The 18,417-nt window shown below is 41.0% G+C and overlaps 1 protein-coding gene across 4 annotated transcripts in view; it reads right to left on the bottom strand.

The window, feature by feature from the left end:
• The window catches only part of LOC143815682 (complement decay-accelerating factor-like), a 166,914-nt gene that overhangs the window by 43,148 nt on the left and 105,349 nt on the right, over positions 1-18,417 (bottom strand). For 3 of the 4 annotated variants that reach the window (XR_013223779.1, XM_077295193.1, XM_077295194.1), the window contains exons 9-11: positions 16,746-16,928; positions 16,553-16,649; positions 10,522-10,601 (exon numbers count right to left, since the gene is read on the bottom strand). The exons of the other annotated variant lie outside the window; for it this stretch is intronic. Coding sequence is in view for 2 of the 3 variants with exons in the window: in XM_077295193.1 (XP_077151308.1) it covers positions 10,522-10,601; positions 16,553-16,649; positions 16,746-16,928 (360 nt within the window). In the remaining variant the exon portion in view is untranslated. The remainder of the gene's footprint in view (positions 1-10,521; positions 10,602-16,552; positions 16,650-16,745; positions 16,929-18,417) is intronic. 4 annotated transcript variants of the gene reach the window in all.

Here is an 18,417-nt window from a genome sequence, read left to right as displayed (position 1 = left end):
TAATTATTTTGACCTCCTGAATTCAAATCGACAATGAAAATGTTTGTCGTCTCTTGTTTCTGATATCAAAATTTTCCTTTTTACTGCTATATATAATTAATGCATAAAAGTTTCAGTACTTTAAAACATTATTATTTTGCAAATATAAAGATGCTGAATATTTTGTTATTACAATTATCTGATACTAGCTGTACTACCCGGCTTCGCCCGGGTTAATAACTTCTGTTAGCAAAATAGAATGTGTTAACAAAAATGTATTCTGCACAAAAAAAACACAAAACAAATAGATAGAAATGTAATTATTAAAAGGCAAAAACTAAGCTAATAGAAGCATTTTACAACATATATTTCAACACCAGAGATATTCCACACAGATTTAACTAAATTGGCCAAGTAATGTGAAGTAATCTTCTACTACTTATTCGAGAGCCTTTTGATAAACGACATTCTTAGTTTTTCCTTCAGGTGCAAAGACAAACAGATTTTTGGCTGTTCCAACTCTTGAACAGGCCACATAAAGTTGACCATGAGAAAAGCATGGAGATTGTAAATCGATTCCAACTACTTTCAAGGACTGTCCCTGAGCCTTGTTGATGGACATAGCAAATGCCAGTCGAACAGGAAACTGGAGGCGTTTAAAATCAAAAGGCAAATCAGATGGAATGAGAGGAATTGTTGGAATGAAAACATCTTCTCCTGTGGCACATCCTGTCAAAATGGTTGCCTCAATTACATGTGGAAACAGGTTCTTAATCAAGAGTCTTGTTCCATTACACAGCTTTGGCGGATCCAAATTTCTCAATAGCAGAATAGGTGCTCCAGGTTTTAGAAAGAGGTTGTGAGGAGGAAGTCCTTGTGGCTCCAAGGAATTGAGGAACTCAGTTGGATAAAATAATGCTTGAGCAGGGTCTATTACTGTATCTACTGACTTGTAAGTTGTGCACACACCTGGAAGGAGATTTAGAATTTGAAGATTGATTTTGTTGACGCTGTCATTTTTGGGAGCTAGAATAGCCCTTTCACACAGCCAGCCAGAATTTTTGAAGTGGAGTTGAATGTTTGGAAAAACCTTTGCTTTCAACTCCTCAATGGAAGTCACAATGCAACAAAAGTTGCTTGGGAAGGTGATCTGTCCAGTGGTTGAGTTTACTGGTGCCTTGCCATCTCCAATATTCAACAGCTGGCTCGAAAACAGTCCAGCAGAAACATCGCCTGTCATGTAGACCCTCATGTTTGTGTTCAGTGAAATTTTCTTTACTTTTCTCCAAAGGTACGATGCTTTGAGACAGGCATTGAGTTCATCTGCAGGGGTTGATCTTGGAATAACAGGTAGTGTTTGGCGGAAGTCACCTGCCAAAACAACAACTACTCCTCCCATGATATATTTGTTGCTACGCAGGTCTTGCAGCAGTCTGTCCACTGCTTCCAGAGCCCTTTTGTGTGACATGGTGCATTCATCCCAAATGATGGCACTGCATTTTTGAAGCAATTTGGCCAGTCCTGATCCCTTGGCAATATTACACACAGGGCTGTCACTATGAGACAGGTTAAGTGGTAGTTTGAATGTCGAATGTGCTGTCCTGCCACCGTTTAAAAGCGTAGCTGCAATTCCAGAAGATGCCACTGCAAGTGCAATCTTTTTTTGTTGTCGAAATTTTGCCAGGAGCAAGTTGATTACAAATGTCTTTCCTGTTCCACCTGGAGCATCAAGGAAGACAATCCCACCTTTGTTGGTTTCACTGAAACTTAAAATATAATTATAGGCGTCCCTTTGATCTGGTACCAATATTGGCTCGTTCTGAGACACACATGCTGTAAGTTCATCAATATTGTAGTTTGTTTCTATGAAAATCTCCCTACACGTTTGGATGCCTTCAGGATTTCTTTTTGGAGCAGGCAAACCAAGCAACTGTAAGGCTTTTCCTGACATTGCTATGCACTGATCTTCAAGGAGCATTAAAGTTTCATTGAACATTTCCTCAGTGAAGTTGATGAGTTGCTGAGGATTTTCCCGTCTAATCTGCATGAGGATGTCCTCACTGAGATCAGTTTTGTACTTTGTCCAAATCTCAAGAGGATTTGAAATGCTACAGGTTGTTAGAATAATAGCAAAGAGGTGTCTTAGTCGCTTTGGGGTTTGTGTGGCTGCTGCTTGACTGAGGGTCATGTCCCAGTGTCCATCATTTTCCAGAAGTCCTTTTCTTTGGCAAGCTTCCCTGAATGTTTCACACACATGACCTCCGACGGTCTTCAAGTCAGAAAATGATGTAGGGCCTTTGACAACATGAAGTAACATGCGCAGGTAGAAGCACTCTGCATTTGACGGATGAACAGTGTAGACGCGACCAAGCGTATCAGTTCCTTTCACCCCTGGATAGCCTTCAATATCAAGCCCCCGTTTCCTCCGTTCCAGTGTTTTTCTGGAGGCATTCCAAGTGTAGTACTTTGGTAAATCACAGTAGAGAATTGTTTTTGCAAAAGGGTCTTGTTGACACAGCTCAAAAAATGCCAAGAGGGTGGTCTTAGGTGGTGTTAGGAGCTGCTGCTGCAAGTTTGCTGGGTTAAAATAAATTCTCTGTCCATTTTCCAAGTGCACACTCAGATGCACAACTGGTGGGTAGCGCTCATGAATGGAGAATCCTAGTATTCTCCAAACAGCTTCATTGCTGCTTATGTACCTGCCCATCTGGAATGCCTCCACTTCATCAATAATAGGTCCATTTTTCTGGAGTTCAAAAACTGCTTGATCACTTCCTTTGTGGACATATTTGCAGATATACTTGATTGATTTCACAGAGTGGCAAGATTCGACATTTATGTGGGCCTGGAAGATTTTTGAGAGCAAAGGGTTGTAAGGCACTACCCACCTGTTGTCGATTTCTATCTCTTGGAGTGATGATCCAACACGCATTTTGAGCTTTGCTGTGAAACCACCATCCCCTGGCTTTCTTCTTCGGTAGACTGGATATCCATCTTGTCCTGTTTGGGTTTCTTGGACCAGGGATCGTGGGTAATGCTTTGAACACCTGCCATCAATCATACAGGGAGAATTTTTGTTGAGACTCCCACACGGACCATGGATCATGTTTTTTGTGATGGTGTCAAACAGCAATGGGTCAATCTGAAGGTCTGGCAATTCGGCACTGATGATATTGTCAATTTCGGTAGGCTGTATTTTTTGCTTCAGCCAGATCAAGATGTGGGCGTGAGGAAGGCCTCTTTTTTGCCATTCAACTGAATACATCCAGCACTGCGTCTCACCATAAATATGTGATTTTGTGATGAGAGTAATCATTTTTGAAAGTTTCTGTTTGAAAACCCGAGCAATAAGGTCATGGCGATTCACTGTTTTTTGGCCCGGCAACAGGTGCCCTCCAATTTCCTCCCAGGCAGGATTGCAAGTAAAGGTGATGAAAAGATCTGGACGGCCATACTTTCTCACATAAGTCATTGCATCCTGTGTGTATTCATGCATGTGTCGTGGGCTTCCAGTGACAGTTGATGGAAGAATAACCATTTTCCCCAACTCTTTTGGATCAGCATCATTTGCAACAGCATCTCTAAGGTGAATATATTCCTCTGCCCTGAGCTTCTTTTGATTTAGTCGGATATATAAAAGACGTTCACTCTCAATCTTTGCATACATGTCAACAATAAATTGGTGGAAGAGGTGTTTGCATTTCAAGATGTGATTTTCCTCTGCAAATCTTGTCATGATCCTATATGCATAGAAGTCCATGGCAGACACTTTTTTTCCTGAAGGGTTGCCTGTTGTAGGATCTGTCTGAGGTATTCCAAAGTGATAGCCATCCTGTCCCTGCCAAAAGATGATTGGATATTGCAGTGCATCATAGGACCTGTGAGTTTCTGCTACTCGTTGCAAACTATTGTTCCTTTTCTGAAGCACAATGTCACGGCTTTGAAAATCATTGCCTACAATCAAGATTGCTACATCATCAAATGTGGGAGCATTGAAACGTCGCTGATGTTCACCTTGTGGTGTTTTGTCAGCTCGAATGACAACCTTGTAATCGTCATTTGGCATGCATTCAAGTGCAGTCTTGAAAAGTTGAACATATGGATTGTTGGAGTGAAGGAACTGCTGCAAATTAGTGACAATATCAAGGCGAGTGTTAGGAATTAAAGAGCATCTCCGCTGAGCCTCTGCTTCTGCATTTCCCATGAAGAAGAGTTGAAGAAATTGAGGTTCTTCTCCTTGCAATGGAAGCAGTGAGCCAATTGAGTGGTAAACCTGTCCTTGAACTTTAAATGTCGGCATAAATCCTGTTGTAAACATTTCTTTTGTTGCACCAAATGATGTCATTTGGAAGCAGGAGTTGTACTTCCTGATGTTGTCCAAGAAATGCTTTGATATTGTACTGGTACCCGTCATCAGAGACTTTAGGGGATCTGGTGGTGACAGGAGAGGTGGAAGTTTTATCTTGCCATTTGCACAGCATAAACCTGGTGGTTCATCTTTCCATTTTAGGGCACTGCAGTACATGCAGACCACATCCATTTTTCCTATCTGAACTTTAGGATTATCCTGATAGTTTATTTCTGACTGGTAACAAAAGGCAGCATGTTTCAAATCTCCAACCATTTCCTGTGCCCTGGCGGAAGAAATAGCAATTCTCTTAGTGGCAAGTCGGCCTTCTCTCTGCTGAGATGACTCATTGGCCCTTGAGGAAGCAGTTCTTGTTCTCTTGTCTGCAAGCCTCGCTTCCCTCTCCTCAGAAAGTTCATTGGCTCTTGAGGAAGCAGCTCTTATTCTCTTGTGTGCAAGCCTTGCTTCCCTCTGCTCAGAAAGTTCATTGGCTCTTGACGAAGCAGCTCTTGTTTTCATGTCTGCAAGCCTCGCTTCCCTCTCCTCAGAAAGTTCATTGGCTCTTGAGGAAGCAGCTCTTGATTTCATGTCTGCAAGCCTTGCTTCCCTCTCCTCAGAAAGTTCATTGGCTCTTGAGGAAGCAGCTCTTGTTTTCATGTCTGCAAGCCTTGCTTCCCTCTCCTCAGAAAGTTCATTGGCTCTTGAGGAAGCAGCTCTTGTTTTCATGTCTGCAAGCCTTGCTTCCCTCTCCTCAGAAAGTTCATTGGCTCTTGAGGAAGCAGCTCTTGTTTTCATGTCTGCAAGCCTTGCTTCCCTCTGCTCAGAAAGTTCATTGGCTCTTGAGAAAGCAGCTGCTGTTCTCATGTGTGTCAGCCTTGTTTCTCGGTCTTCACATTTTTCATTGGCCCGCAATGCAGCTTTTCTTTTCGCATCAGCTGACATTCGTGCCATGGAATTCCTTTTCTTATGAGGCATTATTGTGGTAAAAATAGTCTGTAACTGGCAGTTTCAATATCCTCTCACATAGAGGTAATGTGACTGACCTCAGTCTTTCCACCAACACACCCTAACAACATGCTATTACCTCACACAAGCTTTGTTATACTGAGAATGTCCTGCCTATATTAACCAATCAGAGCTCAGATTAATTAACTGTAGCAAAGTAGAAGCTGAGCTGTGATTGGTTGCTATTGGCAGACAGATAAATGCCAGCCAACAGGAAGCCCTTCCCCCTGGCAGTATATATTAGCTCACACATACACATAATTGTGGTAAAAATAGTCTGTAACTGGCAGTTTCTATCCTCTCACATAGAGGTAATGTGACTGACATCATCCTTTCCACCAAGACATCCTAACAACATGCTATTACCTCACACAAGCTTTGTTATACTGAGAATGTCCTGCCTATATTAACCAATCAGAGCTCAGATTAATTAACTGTAGCAAAGTAGAAGCTGAGCTGTGATTGGTTGCTATTAGCAGCCTGATAAATCCCCAGCCAACAGGAAGCCCTCCCCCCTGGCAGTATATATTAGCTCACACATACACATAATACACAGGTCATGTGACTGACAGCTGCCGGATTTCCTATATGGTACAGTTATTGCTCTTGTAGTTTGTCTGCTTATTAATCAGATTTTTATTTTTGAAGGATAATACCAGACTTGTGTGTGTTTTAGGGCGAGTTTCGTGTGTCAAGTTGTGTGTGTTGATTTGCGTGTGGTGACATGCATGTAGCGAATTTTGTGAGATGAGTTTTGTGTGGCGACATGCATGTGACAGGTTAGTGTGTTTTGCGCGTGGCGAGTTTTATGTGTGGTGCGTTTTGAGTATGTGCAAGTTTTGTGTGAGGCAACTTTTGCATGTGTTGCAACTTTTGTGCATGTGGCAATTTTTCTGCGTGTGCAAGTTTTGCGTGTGGCGAGTTTTCCATGAGGTGAGTTTTGCACGTGTGGCGAGTTTTGCGTGAGTCTAGTTTTGCATGTGGCGAATTTGGTGAGTGGCGAGTTTTGAGCGGCGACTTTTGCGTTTCAACTTTTATGTGGCGAGGTTGGTGTATGTGTGGTGAAATGTGCGCTGAGGGTGGTATATGTGTTCAAGCACGTGGTAGTGTGTGGCGCATTTTGTGTGTGTGTTCATATCCCCATGTGTGGTGAGTATCCCATGTCGGGGCCCCACCTTAGCAACTGTACGGTATATACTCTTTGGCGCCATCGCTCTTGTTCGTTAAGTCCCCTTCGTTCACATCTGGCAACTGCCTTTTTCCCCTGTATGTAGATAGGGGCCAAATTGTTTGGTGAATTGGAACGCGCGGGGTTAAAATTTCGCCTCACAACATAGCCTATGACGCTCTCGGGGTCCAGACGTGTGACTGTGCAAAATTTTGTGGCTGTAGCTGCGACGGTGCAGATGCCAATCCCGGACATACATACATACATACATACATACACACACACACACATTCAGCTTTATATATTAGATTTATTTAGCGGAAACTTAGCAACAATTCAAATAACTAAAACAAGTCTAAACACTATTGCAAATTATAAATAGATGCTGAAATTGCACTACAAAATTTGGTCCTCATTCAGCGACAACTCTTTTTTTTTGTCAGTATCTTGCACTCCTGCACCGGATCATCTCTTAGAATTGTCTAAAAGGAATCTGCAAGTATTGATACATTCCATTTTCCTTTAGCTCTTCTCTATAGCTGCAATATCTTGGTGAAATCTCGCACAGTGATCGTCGGCTCACTGCTCCACTGTTTGGTGGAAAGAAGTCTATATGCGGATGTAAGAAATTAATCTTTAAGGACATGTTACAGACAAGATCCATATGTTTTGAGATTTTCCACCAGCTATTTATATATCAGCTCTTGAGTTTCCCCAAAAATTAGTTACCACTAATGCGAGTGCTACCCATGCAGCCTTTTCCTTGCCCTGCAACAAACAGAGAAACTGCTCATCTTGAAGAAGCTTATGAGTCTGAGGTCCAATAATGACTCCTTCCTTTATCTTTGCTTCACTCAGCATTGGAAATTTAGCAATGAGATAATTAAATGCTTGTGCATTTTTATCCATTGCCTTTACAAAGTTCTTCATTAGGCTCAAATAGACATGCAATGGTGGTAACAAAAGCTTACAGTCATGGCCAAAAGTATTCACACCCCTGCAATTCTGTCAGATAATTCTCAGTTTCTTCCTGAAAATGATTGCAAACACAAATTCTTTGGTATTATTATCTTCATTTAATTTGTCTTAAATGAAAAAACACAAAGAATTGTCCTAAAGACAAATTGGATATAATTCCACACCAAACATAAAAAAGGGGGTGGACAAAAGTATTGGCACTGTTCGAAAAATCATGTGATGCTTCTCTAATTTGTGTAATTAACAGCACCTGTAACTTACCTGTGACACCTAACAGGTGTTGGCAATAACTAAATCACACTTGCAGCCAGTTGACATGGATTAAAGTTGACTCAACCTCTGTCCTGTGTCCTTGTGTGTACCACATTGAGCATGGAGAAAAGAAAGAAGACCAAAGAACTGTCTGAGGACTTGAGAAACCAAATTGTGAGGAAGCATGAGCAATCTCAAGGCTACAAGTCCATCTCCAAAGACATGAATGTTCCTGTGTCTACTGTGCGCAGTGTCATCAAGAAGTTTAAAACCCATGGCACTGTGGCTAACCTCCCTAGATGTGGACGGAAAAGAAAAATTGACAAGAGATTTCAACGCAAGATTGTGCGGATGTTGGATAAAGAACCTCGACTAACATCCAAACAAGTTCAAGCTGCCCTGCAGTCCGAGGGTACAACAGTGTCAACCCGTACTATCCGTCGGCGTCTGAATGAAAAGGGACTGTATGGTAGGAGACCCAGGAAGACCCCACTTCTTACCCCGAGACATAAAAAAGCCAGGCTGGAGTTTGCCAAAACTTACCTGAAAAAGCCTAAAACGTTTTGGAAGAATGTTCTCTGGTCAGATGAAACAAAAGTAGAGCTTTTTGGGCAAAGGCATCAACATTGAGTTTACAGGAGAAAAAAAAGAGGCATTCAAAGAAAAGAACACGGTCCCTACAGTCAAACATGGCGGAGGTTCCCTGATGTTTTGGGGTTGCTTTGCTGCCTCTGGCACTGGACTGCTTGACCGTGTGCATGGCATTATGAAGTCTGAAGACTACCAACAAATTTTGCAGTATAATGTAGGGCCCAGTGTGAGAAAGTTGTTTCTCCCTCAGAGGTCATGGGTCTTCCAGTAGGACAATGACCCAAAACACACTTCAAAAAACACTAGAAAATGTTTTGAGAGAAAGCACTGGAGACTTCTAAGGTGTCCAGCAATGAGTCCAGACCTGAATCCCATAGAACACCTGTGGAGAGATCTAAAAATGGCATGTTGGAGAAGGCACCCTTCAAATACCAGGGACTTGGAGCAGTTTGCCAAAGAAGAATGGTCTAAAATTCCAGCAGAGCATTGTAAGAAACTCATTGATGGTTACCGGAAGTGGTTGGTCGCAGTTATTTTGGCTAAAGGTTGTGCAACCAAGTATTAGGCTGAGGGTGCCAATACTTTTGTCTGGCCCATTTTTGGAGTTTTGTGTGAAGTGATCAATGTTTTGCTTTTTGCTTCATTCTCTTTTGTGTTTTTTCATTTAAGACAAATTAAATGAAGATAATAATATCAAAGAATTTGTGTTCGCAATCATTTTCAGAAAGAAACGGAGTATTATCTGACAGAATTGCAGGGGTGTGAATACTTTTGGCCATGACTGTATGTGGGTCAACAAGTGCTGGGTGCAGGACATGTTAATTCCCTGGCTGAAGTGAATATCGGAGAGGCCAGTCTCTTATTGTGGTGCTATTCTCTTGCATGACTATCCCACTCACACCGAAAGCAGCAGTACTTTACACTCTTACTTGATCTACAGGGTAGAAATACAATGTCCATTAAGTCACTTTAAGTCACCACAGAGGGGCCACAAATGTTGGTCATAGTTCAAGCACATCAGCATCAGTTTGATGTGGTTATAGGTTTCTTTCGTGTGGACGGCATAACCAACAGGAATTGAAGGTAGTGCATTGTCATTATGCAGCAAGAGGACTTTTAGGCTGGTTTTGGATGAAACGATGATGAGCCTCCATTCCTCCTGATTATGACTCATCTTCAGAGCTTCCACTAAATTGTTGATGTTGTTACATGTCACAACATCGCCTTCCATGAAAAAGTATTGGATAAGATCTTTATCATGGTTGCGGAACAAAGAAATCCGAACATCACCCTCTAGGAGATTCCACTGCTGTAACCTGGAACCTAAGAGCGCTGACTTGGGCAGATCCAAATCTCTATTAAGATTGTTCAGTTCACTTTGTGTTATATGGTGTGGCTCAGTTCAGGTTGCTGACAGAAAGACTAGGTGGTGACAGGAAGATTCTTCAAGGTTTCACGTGTTTTGGACCAGCAGTTCTCCTGTATGAAGTACTGGGCTGTATTGCAGATGGTACTGTATGTTTGAATACTGCAAAGTCCACTTCTTCCTTGAAACTCCTTTCCTAATCGAGGTCTCATGTGATGAAGCTTGTGTCACTGACTGTTACGGATTGTCATTATTTAGCAACAAAAGCATTATGATGAGAATCTGGCACTATGGGAACAATAGTGTGCAATACGAGCACCATTTCAGAAGAAAAGAAGGAATCAGTACGGCAGAAAACCGATTCTAAAATAGGTATACACAAATTCATCTACGGTATATTCATTTTAATAGCTTATACTGCATTATATAGGCAAACTAAAGATGGAACTTAATTGGTTTAGTTTGGGGACTTAATTTTCTCACCATAATGTACTATATGTCCATGGCCCTTTATGTACCTTCAAACATTACTCCATTCAATGAACAATTATTGTTGTTTTTTTTTTTTTTTTTTTTTAAACATAAAGGGTCAGAGTGCTTATCTTTTTATAGTCTGCGAAAAAATTGATCACATCTCTGAACATAAGAAACAGTATCCACAGATTAAAACAAATTGCAACTAGGTATCTGTTTTACTCACATGACAAAAGGCGAAAGTGTGAGTTAATTGCACATGCGCAAAGGTCATACAAAGAAAGAATAAGCTATAGAAGAATTTAAAAAAATGCCAAAAAACACTGAAGCATAAGTGGTTTATTAACACCGAACAACAACCTGAACAGATAATTTCACCAGAGCTCCAATTTCCATCTACTTCACATATCTTATAACTGGTTGATGAAGTCATATGGTATCTGAAATAAAAAAAATAGTGCAAAAAAAAAAAACATTCAGAACACCATACAATCCTTTTATAAATTACCTTAAAATACATATAGAATATTCTATATAAACATAAATAACCAGCCACTTTAGGCATTGTCCTCACTTGGAAAACAGCAAATAATGGCTTCACTAATGTAATAAAGATTTATATCCACATTTTGTAATTACAGGAGTTATCCAAGTTATTAAAATGGTGGCCGATGCAAGGAATAGTGACTAACTAAAATCATTTTAACTAACTCATCTTTTCACCTGTTGCTACGTCACCGCATCTCAGGTCCTACTGATATTCCTCTATTTGGCCATCAAGAAGGACGTGCTATACGTGCCAAATAACTGTTGCAATAAATCACTGGCCTTATTGCCTCATGTCATATACCAAAAAGGCAAGTGATTGGCTGCAGTGATCACATGGGTGAAGAGTCCAGTGGCAAAACCGGAGACAGCACTGGAATGATGGGGAACAGAGTTGAGCAAAAAAATGTCTTTTGTAATATTCAGTTACAAAATCGCTTCAGTACACTGTGGCAGCCATCCCAGGACACTGCAAATTCCCTCAAATGCAAACATCCAGGGTGCAAACCTTTTTTGCACATCCCTGGTGGGAAATTAAGTGGGGTGGGCTATTTACGTGTCTAAGCTTTGCATTTAGAATTTAATAATCTTTTAACCCCTTCCCCACATCTGCCATAAATATATGGTGCAAGACAAAAGAAGGTGTATGGAGCAGGTCCACAAGCTGAGCCCACGCAGATAAATGGATGTGTGTCACAGCAAAGAGCTGTGTCTAACACCCGCAAGTGGAGCTGGGCTCCACATATAACCGTTACCCCAATAAATGTCACTTTCAATGTCTGACAACCGCATTAACAGTGTGCCCTCATGGGGGGTGCGTCATTATAGGCGCCAATTGAAAGAGCACTGTAGAATGCCAATGTGTTGCTATGGCAGCTGGGGGTCTACTGAAGACCCCCCTGCCGGTCATCAGGGAGCACTCTTGAAATCCAGTCAGTGGCTGGGCCTCAAAAGGAGACTGAGAATTTTAATATATGCAGCAATACTGTGGTATTGCTTTATATAGAAAAGTGAAAAAAAAGTTTTAAAACATACAAAAGTCCAATCAAAATATAAAATTAAAATCAACATCAAAATAGCATTTATTTTTTCAGCAACGCTATAAAAAATGCAGTAAAAAGCAATCAAACTGTTGTATATAGCCCAAAATGGGGCCAATAAAAATATTGACCAAACGAATCAAAATGTTATGACAAAAATTTATTTTTTTCTTCCAGATCATTTTTTTTTCAGCGCTAAAATAATAAAAAATAAAAACAATATCCACTAAACAAAGTACAGTATGTAGTAAAACCAATGATGCCATTCAAAATTGCAACTAGTCCCGCAAAAAACAAGCTATCTTATGACTAAGGCTACTTTCACACTAGCGTCGGGAACAACCCGTCGCTGTGCGTCGGGCCGACGTTCCCGACGCTAGCGTGGTCTCCGCCGCACAACGGGGGCAGCGGATGCATTTTTCCCACGCATCCGCTGCCCCATTGTGAGGTGTGGGGAAGTGCGGGGAGGTGGGGGCGGAGTTCCGGCCGCGCATGCGCGGTCGGAAAAAGCGGACCGTCGGGAGCAAAAAACGTTACATGTAACGTTTTTTTCTCCCGACGGTCAGCTACCACACGCCCAAGCGTCGCAAAACGGACGCAACGTTTGGCAATGCGTCGCAAATGCGTCGCTAATGTTAGTCTATGACGAAAAAACGTATCCAGCAAGAACTTTTGCTGGATGCGTATTTTCGGCAAAACGACGCATTTGCGACGTATTGCAGTTAACGCTAGTGTGAAAGTAGCCTTATGTAGACAGAAAAACAAATAAAAGTTATTGCTCTTGAAAGAAAGGGAAGAAAAAACAAAAATGCAAAAATGGAAATTGGCTGTATCAGGAAGTGGTTAAAAGCGGTGAAATATATATAAAAAAAAAAACACCGACAATCTAAGTACCCAGAACATAGTATTATACTTAGCAGCCGCTGTCTTCATCTATTATTAGCATAGCTCCAGTCCCGACCCACCATTTTGTGACGGCAACTTTTGACTGATCAGACGTAACTGTCACAAGCTCTTACTTTAGGTCTATGAGAGCTTTGTTCTGGCCTTCACAGACTTGCATTGAGTTGTGACTTCCGGCTTGCCCAGCAATCACTGGAGAGATCCAGCCGGTCACAACCTGCAGAAGACAACCGGAGCAGCGCTGATAACAGATGAAGACAGCAGCTGGTAAGTATAAAGCTGGGGGAAGGGAACTTGGATTGGCTGCACCACTCCGGCTAGTGACAGATCACGTGGCAGCTATGGGGCCCATGAATCGAGGATGGGGGAGGGGCTATTTCAGAATCCTTGCCCTGGATGCCAATACAGTTGAGAACAATGATGGCAGTGGGAGCTGTCAGCTGACACCTCTTCTCCCAGAATTCCCCATCTGCGTCTGAGATCTGACGTCTCAGCACAGAGGGCACAATAACGTTACTACAGAGCGCCCTAGGTGATGAGTAGTGTAGAAGGTCAGAAGACCTGAGAATGCATAGACCAGAGCAGCAGGGAAAGGGGAGAGGTGAATATCTATTTATTATGTATGAAGCAACATATGGGGCCCATAATACTGTATGGAGCACTATATGGGGCCCATAATACTGTACCGAGGACTATGTGGTGCCCATAATCCTGTACGGAGAACTATGTGGTGTCCATAATCCTGTACGGAGAACTATGTGGTGCTCATAATCCTGTATTGAGGACTATGTGGGGCCCATGTTGTGTTCCTTTGGCACAGCTGTCAGTACAGGGGTTGGGGCTGTGTAAATTTATCTTAACATCTATTGAAGGCAGAAAAAAGAAGATTTTTGCTTTTCAACCACAGAAAAAGCCTATGCCAGGTGTAACAAGGCGGTATAATTGACGTGTAGATACTCTGTGCAGAACTGTGAATACTTGAAAAATATAGGAAGCAATGGAACATAGACTCAATCTTTTTTTAAATGTATTCTCACAGAGCAATACAATGAAGGCATATATGATTTTAGAATGTAACAGATTACGTATCTGTACTACATACATCAGTTATACAGCCATTTACATGACATCTGACTACTCCATTAAATGGTTTTTCAACTTTGTGCTTCATTTCAATAATTCGGTCTTAATTTAATAACACCTTCATTTAGGTGGATTTTAAATGGAACCTATCACCCTAATATGGCCTGTTAAAAGAAAACAGGGCAGTCTATGGTGTAAGAAAGTTAACATTTTTCTGCCCACTTGGACAATTGTATACGCATAAACTAATAACTTGATTACTAAGAGTGTAACCTTACTCTTCGTAATCAAGTGTTTCAGATCCCATAATTAAACTGCATCTCCAGTTACAAATGAAAAATTATATTGTTATGCGAGTATGTGACATCTTAAATAGTCAATTATAAATTAGATTTATCTGCAATGTAGCTGGTCAGCCTCCTTTCTGAAATCCGGCACCATAGACAAGTGTACTGCACACTTCTGCTGACTGTATAGCTCCTGAGACAGCTGCTTTTGTAAGCTTACAAGTCATCCACAGCCAGAAAAAGGTGTCTGCAGCAAAGCTTCACGTGATTAAAGGAACATCACAGTAAAGGCTCCTGCAGATGGTCGTAAAAATCAAACACTGTTTTGACACATAGCATTTGTCCCCATGTTATTCTATGGGGCAGTGCACTTGTACAATTTTTTCCTAAGAACAAAAGGTCAGAGGAAAAAAAATAAAATTGTAGCATGCTCAAATTGCATCCGATTATTAGATTGCACTTGGCCGTTCATGTCTATGGGTCCGTGGAAAAAAAAAAAAAAAATCGGACCACGCTTGGGTGACATCTGAGTGCAGTATGATTTTCACAGACTGACAAAATGTAGAAGATGGAGCATTTGTTTTTATTCCAAACATCCGAGAAAATCGGATCACAATCTGATCAGCATAATTGGGCTGATTTTATCAGATGAGAGAAAAATGGTCCTGTGACCCTAGCCTAAGGCTGAATAGTAATCCTAACACGTCAGATTTTCTCTCCACTAACTGGAGATATAGTTGTGGCTAAAGATTTGTAGACTGACACGAATGTTGGTTTTTACAAAAAGTCAGTGCTTTAGTGGTTTTGGATCTTTATATTACCCAAGGGAGAAGTCTCATTCACAATTTTGCCTTAATAATATTTCAATGAAAAAAGAATGACATCTGAACATCCTACAAGAGCTACTTCTCAGAATGATCCAGGATTAATTTGGGGATGAACAATGCTTTTACCAGCATAATAAAACCCCATGTCATAAGGCAAAAGGATTTCAATATTGAAAGTTCTCAATGGAATTAAGACTTGGGGTAAAACCTAAAAAAGTGAGTGGTCAAACAAAAACACAGAAATTGCGTTAAATTCCAAGCACTGATTAGGCAAGAATGTGTTCCCATCAGTCAGGATTCGGCACAGAAAAGGATATCCAGCATCTCAGTGCAAATGATAGTTTTCTATAATTTACTACAGAAGGCATGGAAAAATAAGGGTCAACACTGTAATATTGAGCCTTTGGATAAACTTGATGAATACAAGTGTAAAATTGTATGAAATGCTTAGAATTGTACTTCACTAACCATAGAAACATCTGACTAAAAGATCGAAAAACAGTGAAGCAGCAAGCTGTCAAAACTAATTTGTATCAGTCTCAAAAAGTTTGGTCACTACTGTACAGTGGCTGATACAAGATTTAGATAGGCAGTTCGTGTACAAAACTGTATTGCACAAGAGGAACTCTTAAGGTACCTTCACACGAAACGACGCTGCAGCGATAGCGACAACGATGCCGATCGCTGCAGCGTCGCTGTTTGATCGCTGGAGAGCTGTCACACTGACCGCTCTCCAGCGACCAACGATGCCGAGGTCCCCGGGTAACCAGGGTAAACATCGGGTTGCTAAGCGCAGGGCCGCGCTTAGTAACCCCGATGTTTACCCTGGTTACCAGCGTAAAATGTAAAAAAACCAAACAGCACATACTTACATTCGCGTCCCCCGGCGTCCGCTTCCTGCACTGACTGACTGACTGAGCGCCGGCAGTAGCAGGGCACAGCGGTGACGTCACCGCTGTGCTGTGCTTTCACTTTCACTTTGCGGCACTCAGTCAGTGTGGGAAGCAGACGGCGGGGGATGCGAATGTAAGTATGTACTGTTTGTTTTTTTTACATTTTACACTGGTAACCAGGGTAAACATCGGGTTACTAAGCGCGGCCCTGCGCTTAGTAACCCGATGTTTACCCTGGTTACCAGTGTAAAATATCGCTGGTATCGTTGCTTTTGCTGTCAAACACAACGATACACGGCGATCGGATGACCAAATAAAGTTCTGAACTTTATTCAGCGACCAGCGACATCACAGCAGGATCCTGATCGCTGCTGCGTGTCAAACTAAACGATATCGCTAGCCAGGACGCTGCAACGTCACGGATCGCTAGCGATATCGTTACAAAGTCGTTTCGTGTGAAGGTACCTTTACACCGTTAGGGGTGTAGCTTGCAAGGTATTCATGTTATCTGTATGTATAAATAAATAAAAAAGTCCAGAAATGACTTCCAGATGTGTCTAAAGCAAGAGCATGATAAGAATTTACATTGTTCCTCAAATTACATACTGACAAATAGTTGCCCAAATACAGTGCAATGTCCAAATTTCATGACTGGTAACAATATATATTATTTAACATTTATATGAATAAATATCACCTAAATATTTATGTAATATTAACAACATACAACTTTCAACAGAGTTTAAGAGTAGCTTAAGACGTGCAATAGCAGCCACTTATACATGCATGGGTGCCAGTAAAATATAACTTACCCTTCCTGACATATATAGTCTACTCTGTGTCCAAAGGTGAATTCTGATCCTATCTCGCTTGCATTATTTACTTTCCCGGGATGACCACAAGAAATGGCTGCAAACAAGATTCAATTTTTCATCTTAGAACTATATTGCACACGTCAGCCTTCCCAAACTCGTGTTTGGTTTATGTGTAATAAAAGTTACTTACGTGAACAAATAATAGCAAGCTCAGACCAGCTTCTTCCTGAGCAAGTGATTTGATTTTGATGAACTTCAGGATCCCTTATGTATCCTGGTTTGCATTTGTACAACACAGTGGTTTTATCAAAGTAGATGGTAAAGCTTTCCTCAGGCTCCGCAAAAGTATAATTGCGAGGAGTAGCACAAACAGCTAAGAAATAAGTTGCAATTTAGCTATAAAAAAAGGACTATTAATATTACAATTAGTATAACAACATGAGTGAATATATATATATATATACACATACATACATACACACACACACACACACATATATTCAGAAGTATTAGATGACGGGCAAAAACCTACCAGAACTTTACAAATTACAATGGTCTAGGCTTACATTAGCTTTATTCAATATTATACAATGTTTTACAAGTATGGCTGCATACTTAAATGTGCAAATGAGCTAACATTTTACTGAAAAGTGCAACAGTAAGGGTTAAAAGATGTTTTTTTTTTGCAAAACTGACGCACAAACGATATGACTGCCATGTGAATGCAGACTGAAGGCATTAGCTTAATAAATAGCTTTATTGTTACCAACAAAGATAAACAAAAATCATGCCAACCACAAGGCTCTACTTGCATGAGAATATGCATTTCTTGCAATGAATGCCGACTGTTGTTGTAGCACTTAACTCAATACAGATGCATTATTTAATTACAAAAGAATCCTGTTAGACACATTAATTCTATATTACAAATCTAATTCTGCCATTTACAGTATTATACCATATCAAAGAATTACCAATGATATTAACAAGTTCAAGTACTGGAACATAGGGTCTTTTTTTCTGCCAGAGAAACGCAGGAAAACCTTACTAAGGCTACGTTCACACATCAGGTTTTCGCTGTCAGTCTAAATCCGGCTAAATTTAAAAAAAACGGATCCGGCGAATGTTGCCGCCGGATCAGTTTTTTTCCTATAGAATTGCATTAGTGCCGGATAGCGCTGGATGACATTGCGTTTCGTCCGGTTTTCACGGGATCTGGCAAATCTGCCGTTTCCGATTTCTGGAAAAAACGTCCATAGCAACGTTTTCTGTCTCCGGTGAAAAAGCCGGAAGTGCCAGATCCGGCGCTTCCGGCTGTTTGCTAGAATGGAAGCCTATGGGAGCCAGAAGGTGCCAGATCCGGAAAATGACGGATTCCGGTTTTTTAAACTGAGCATGCTCCAAATTTTTTTTAATCCAATAATCTAGATATGTTAGTCGGATCCGTCGAAAAAACGGATCTGTCGCATCAGTTTTTCACAATCTGCGCTGGATCCGGTTTTTCCAACATTCGCCGGATTGTGCCTGATGCAAAAAACCTGATGTGTGAAAGTAGCCTAAGAGAAAAGGTGTCCCTGCCATCCTCCAGTTGGATCTGCTCCTGTTAACAAGAAATATGTAGCCCTCTTACAGACTTCATATACAAGCGCAGAATGCGGAGGCGTAAATGTAGCTAACTAGTTTTAGCTTCCATGCCAGTTATGTGAGGTTGGGTCCAACCTTTCGCCTACTAAACACATATTAAAGATATAAAAGCCTGGTGAGAGTAAATGGATAGACAAATTTCCTAACATCATGATTAACACGCAACTTAACCAAATATAAATTACTACATTTTAAACAATATTAGCCCATGTGAGGTT

This window comes from Ranitomeya variabilis, chromosome 3, assembly GCF_051348905.1.
Source record: "Ranitomeya variabilis isolate aRanVar5 chromosome 3, aRanVar5.hap1, whole genome shotgun sequence".
NCBI lineage: Eukaryota > Metazoa > Chordata > Amphibia > Anura > Dendrobatidae > Ranitomeya > Ranitomeya variabilis.
Note: the sequence above shows the minus strand (reverse complement) of the source record. Positions and strands in the feature narration are given on the sequence as shown.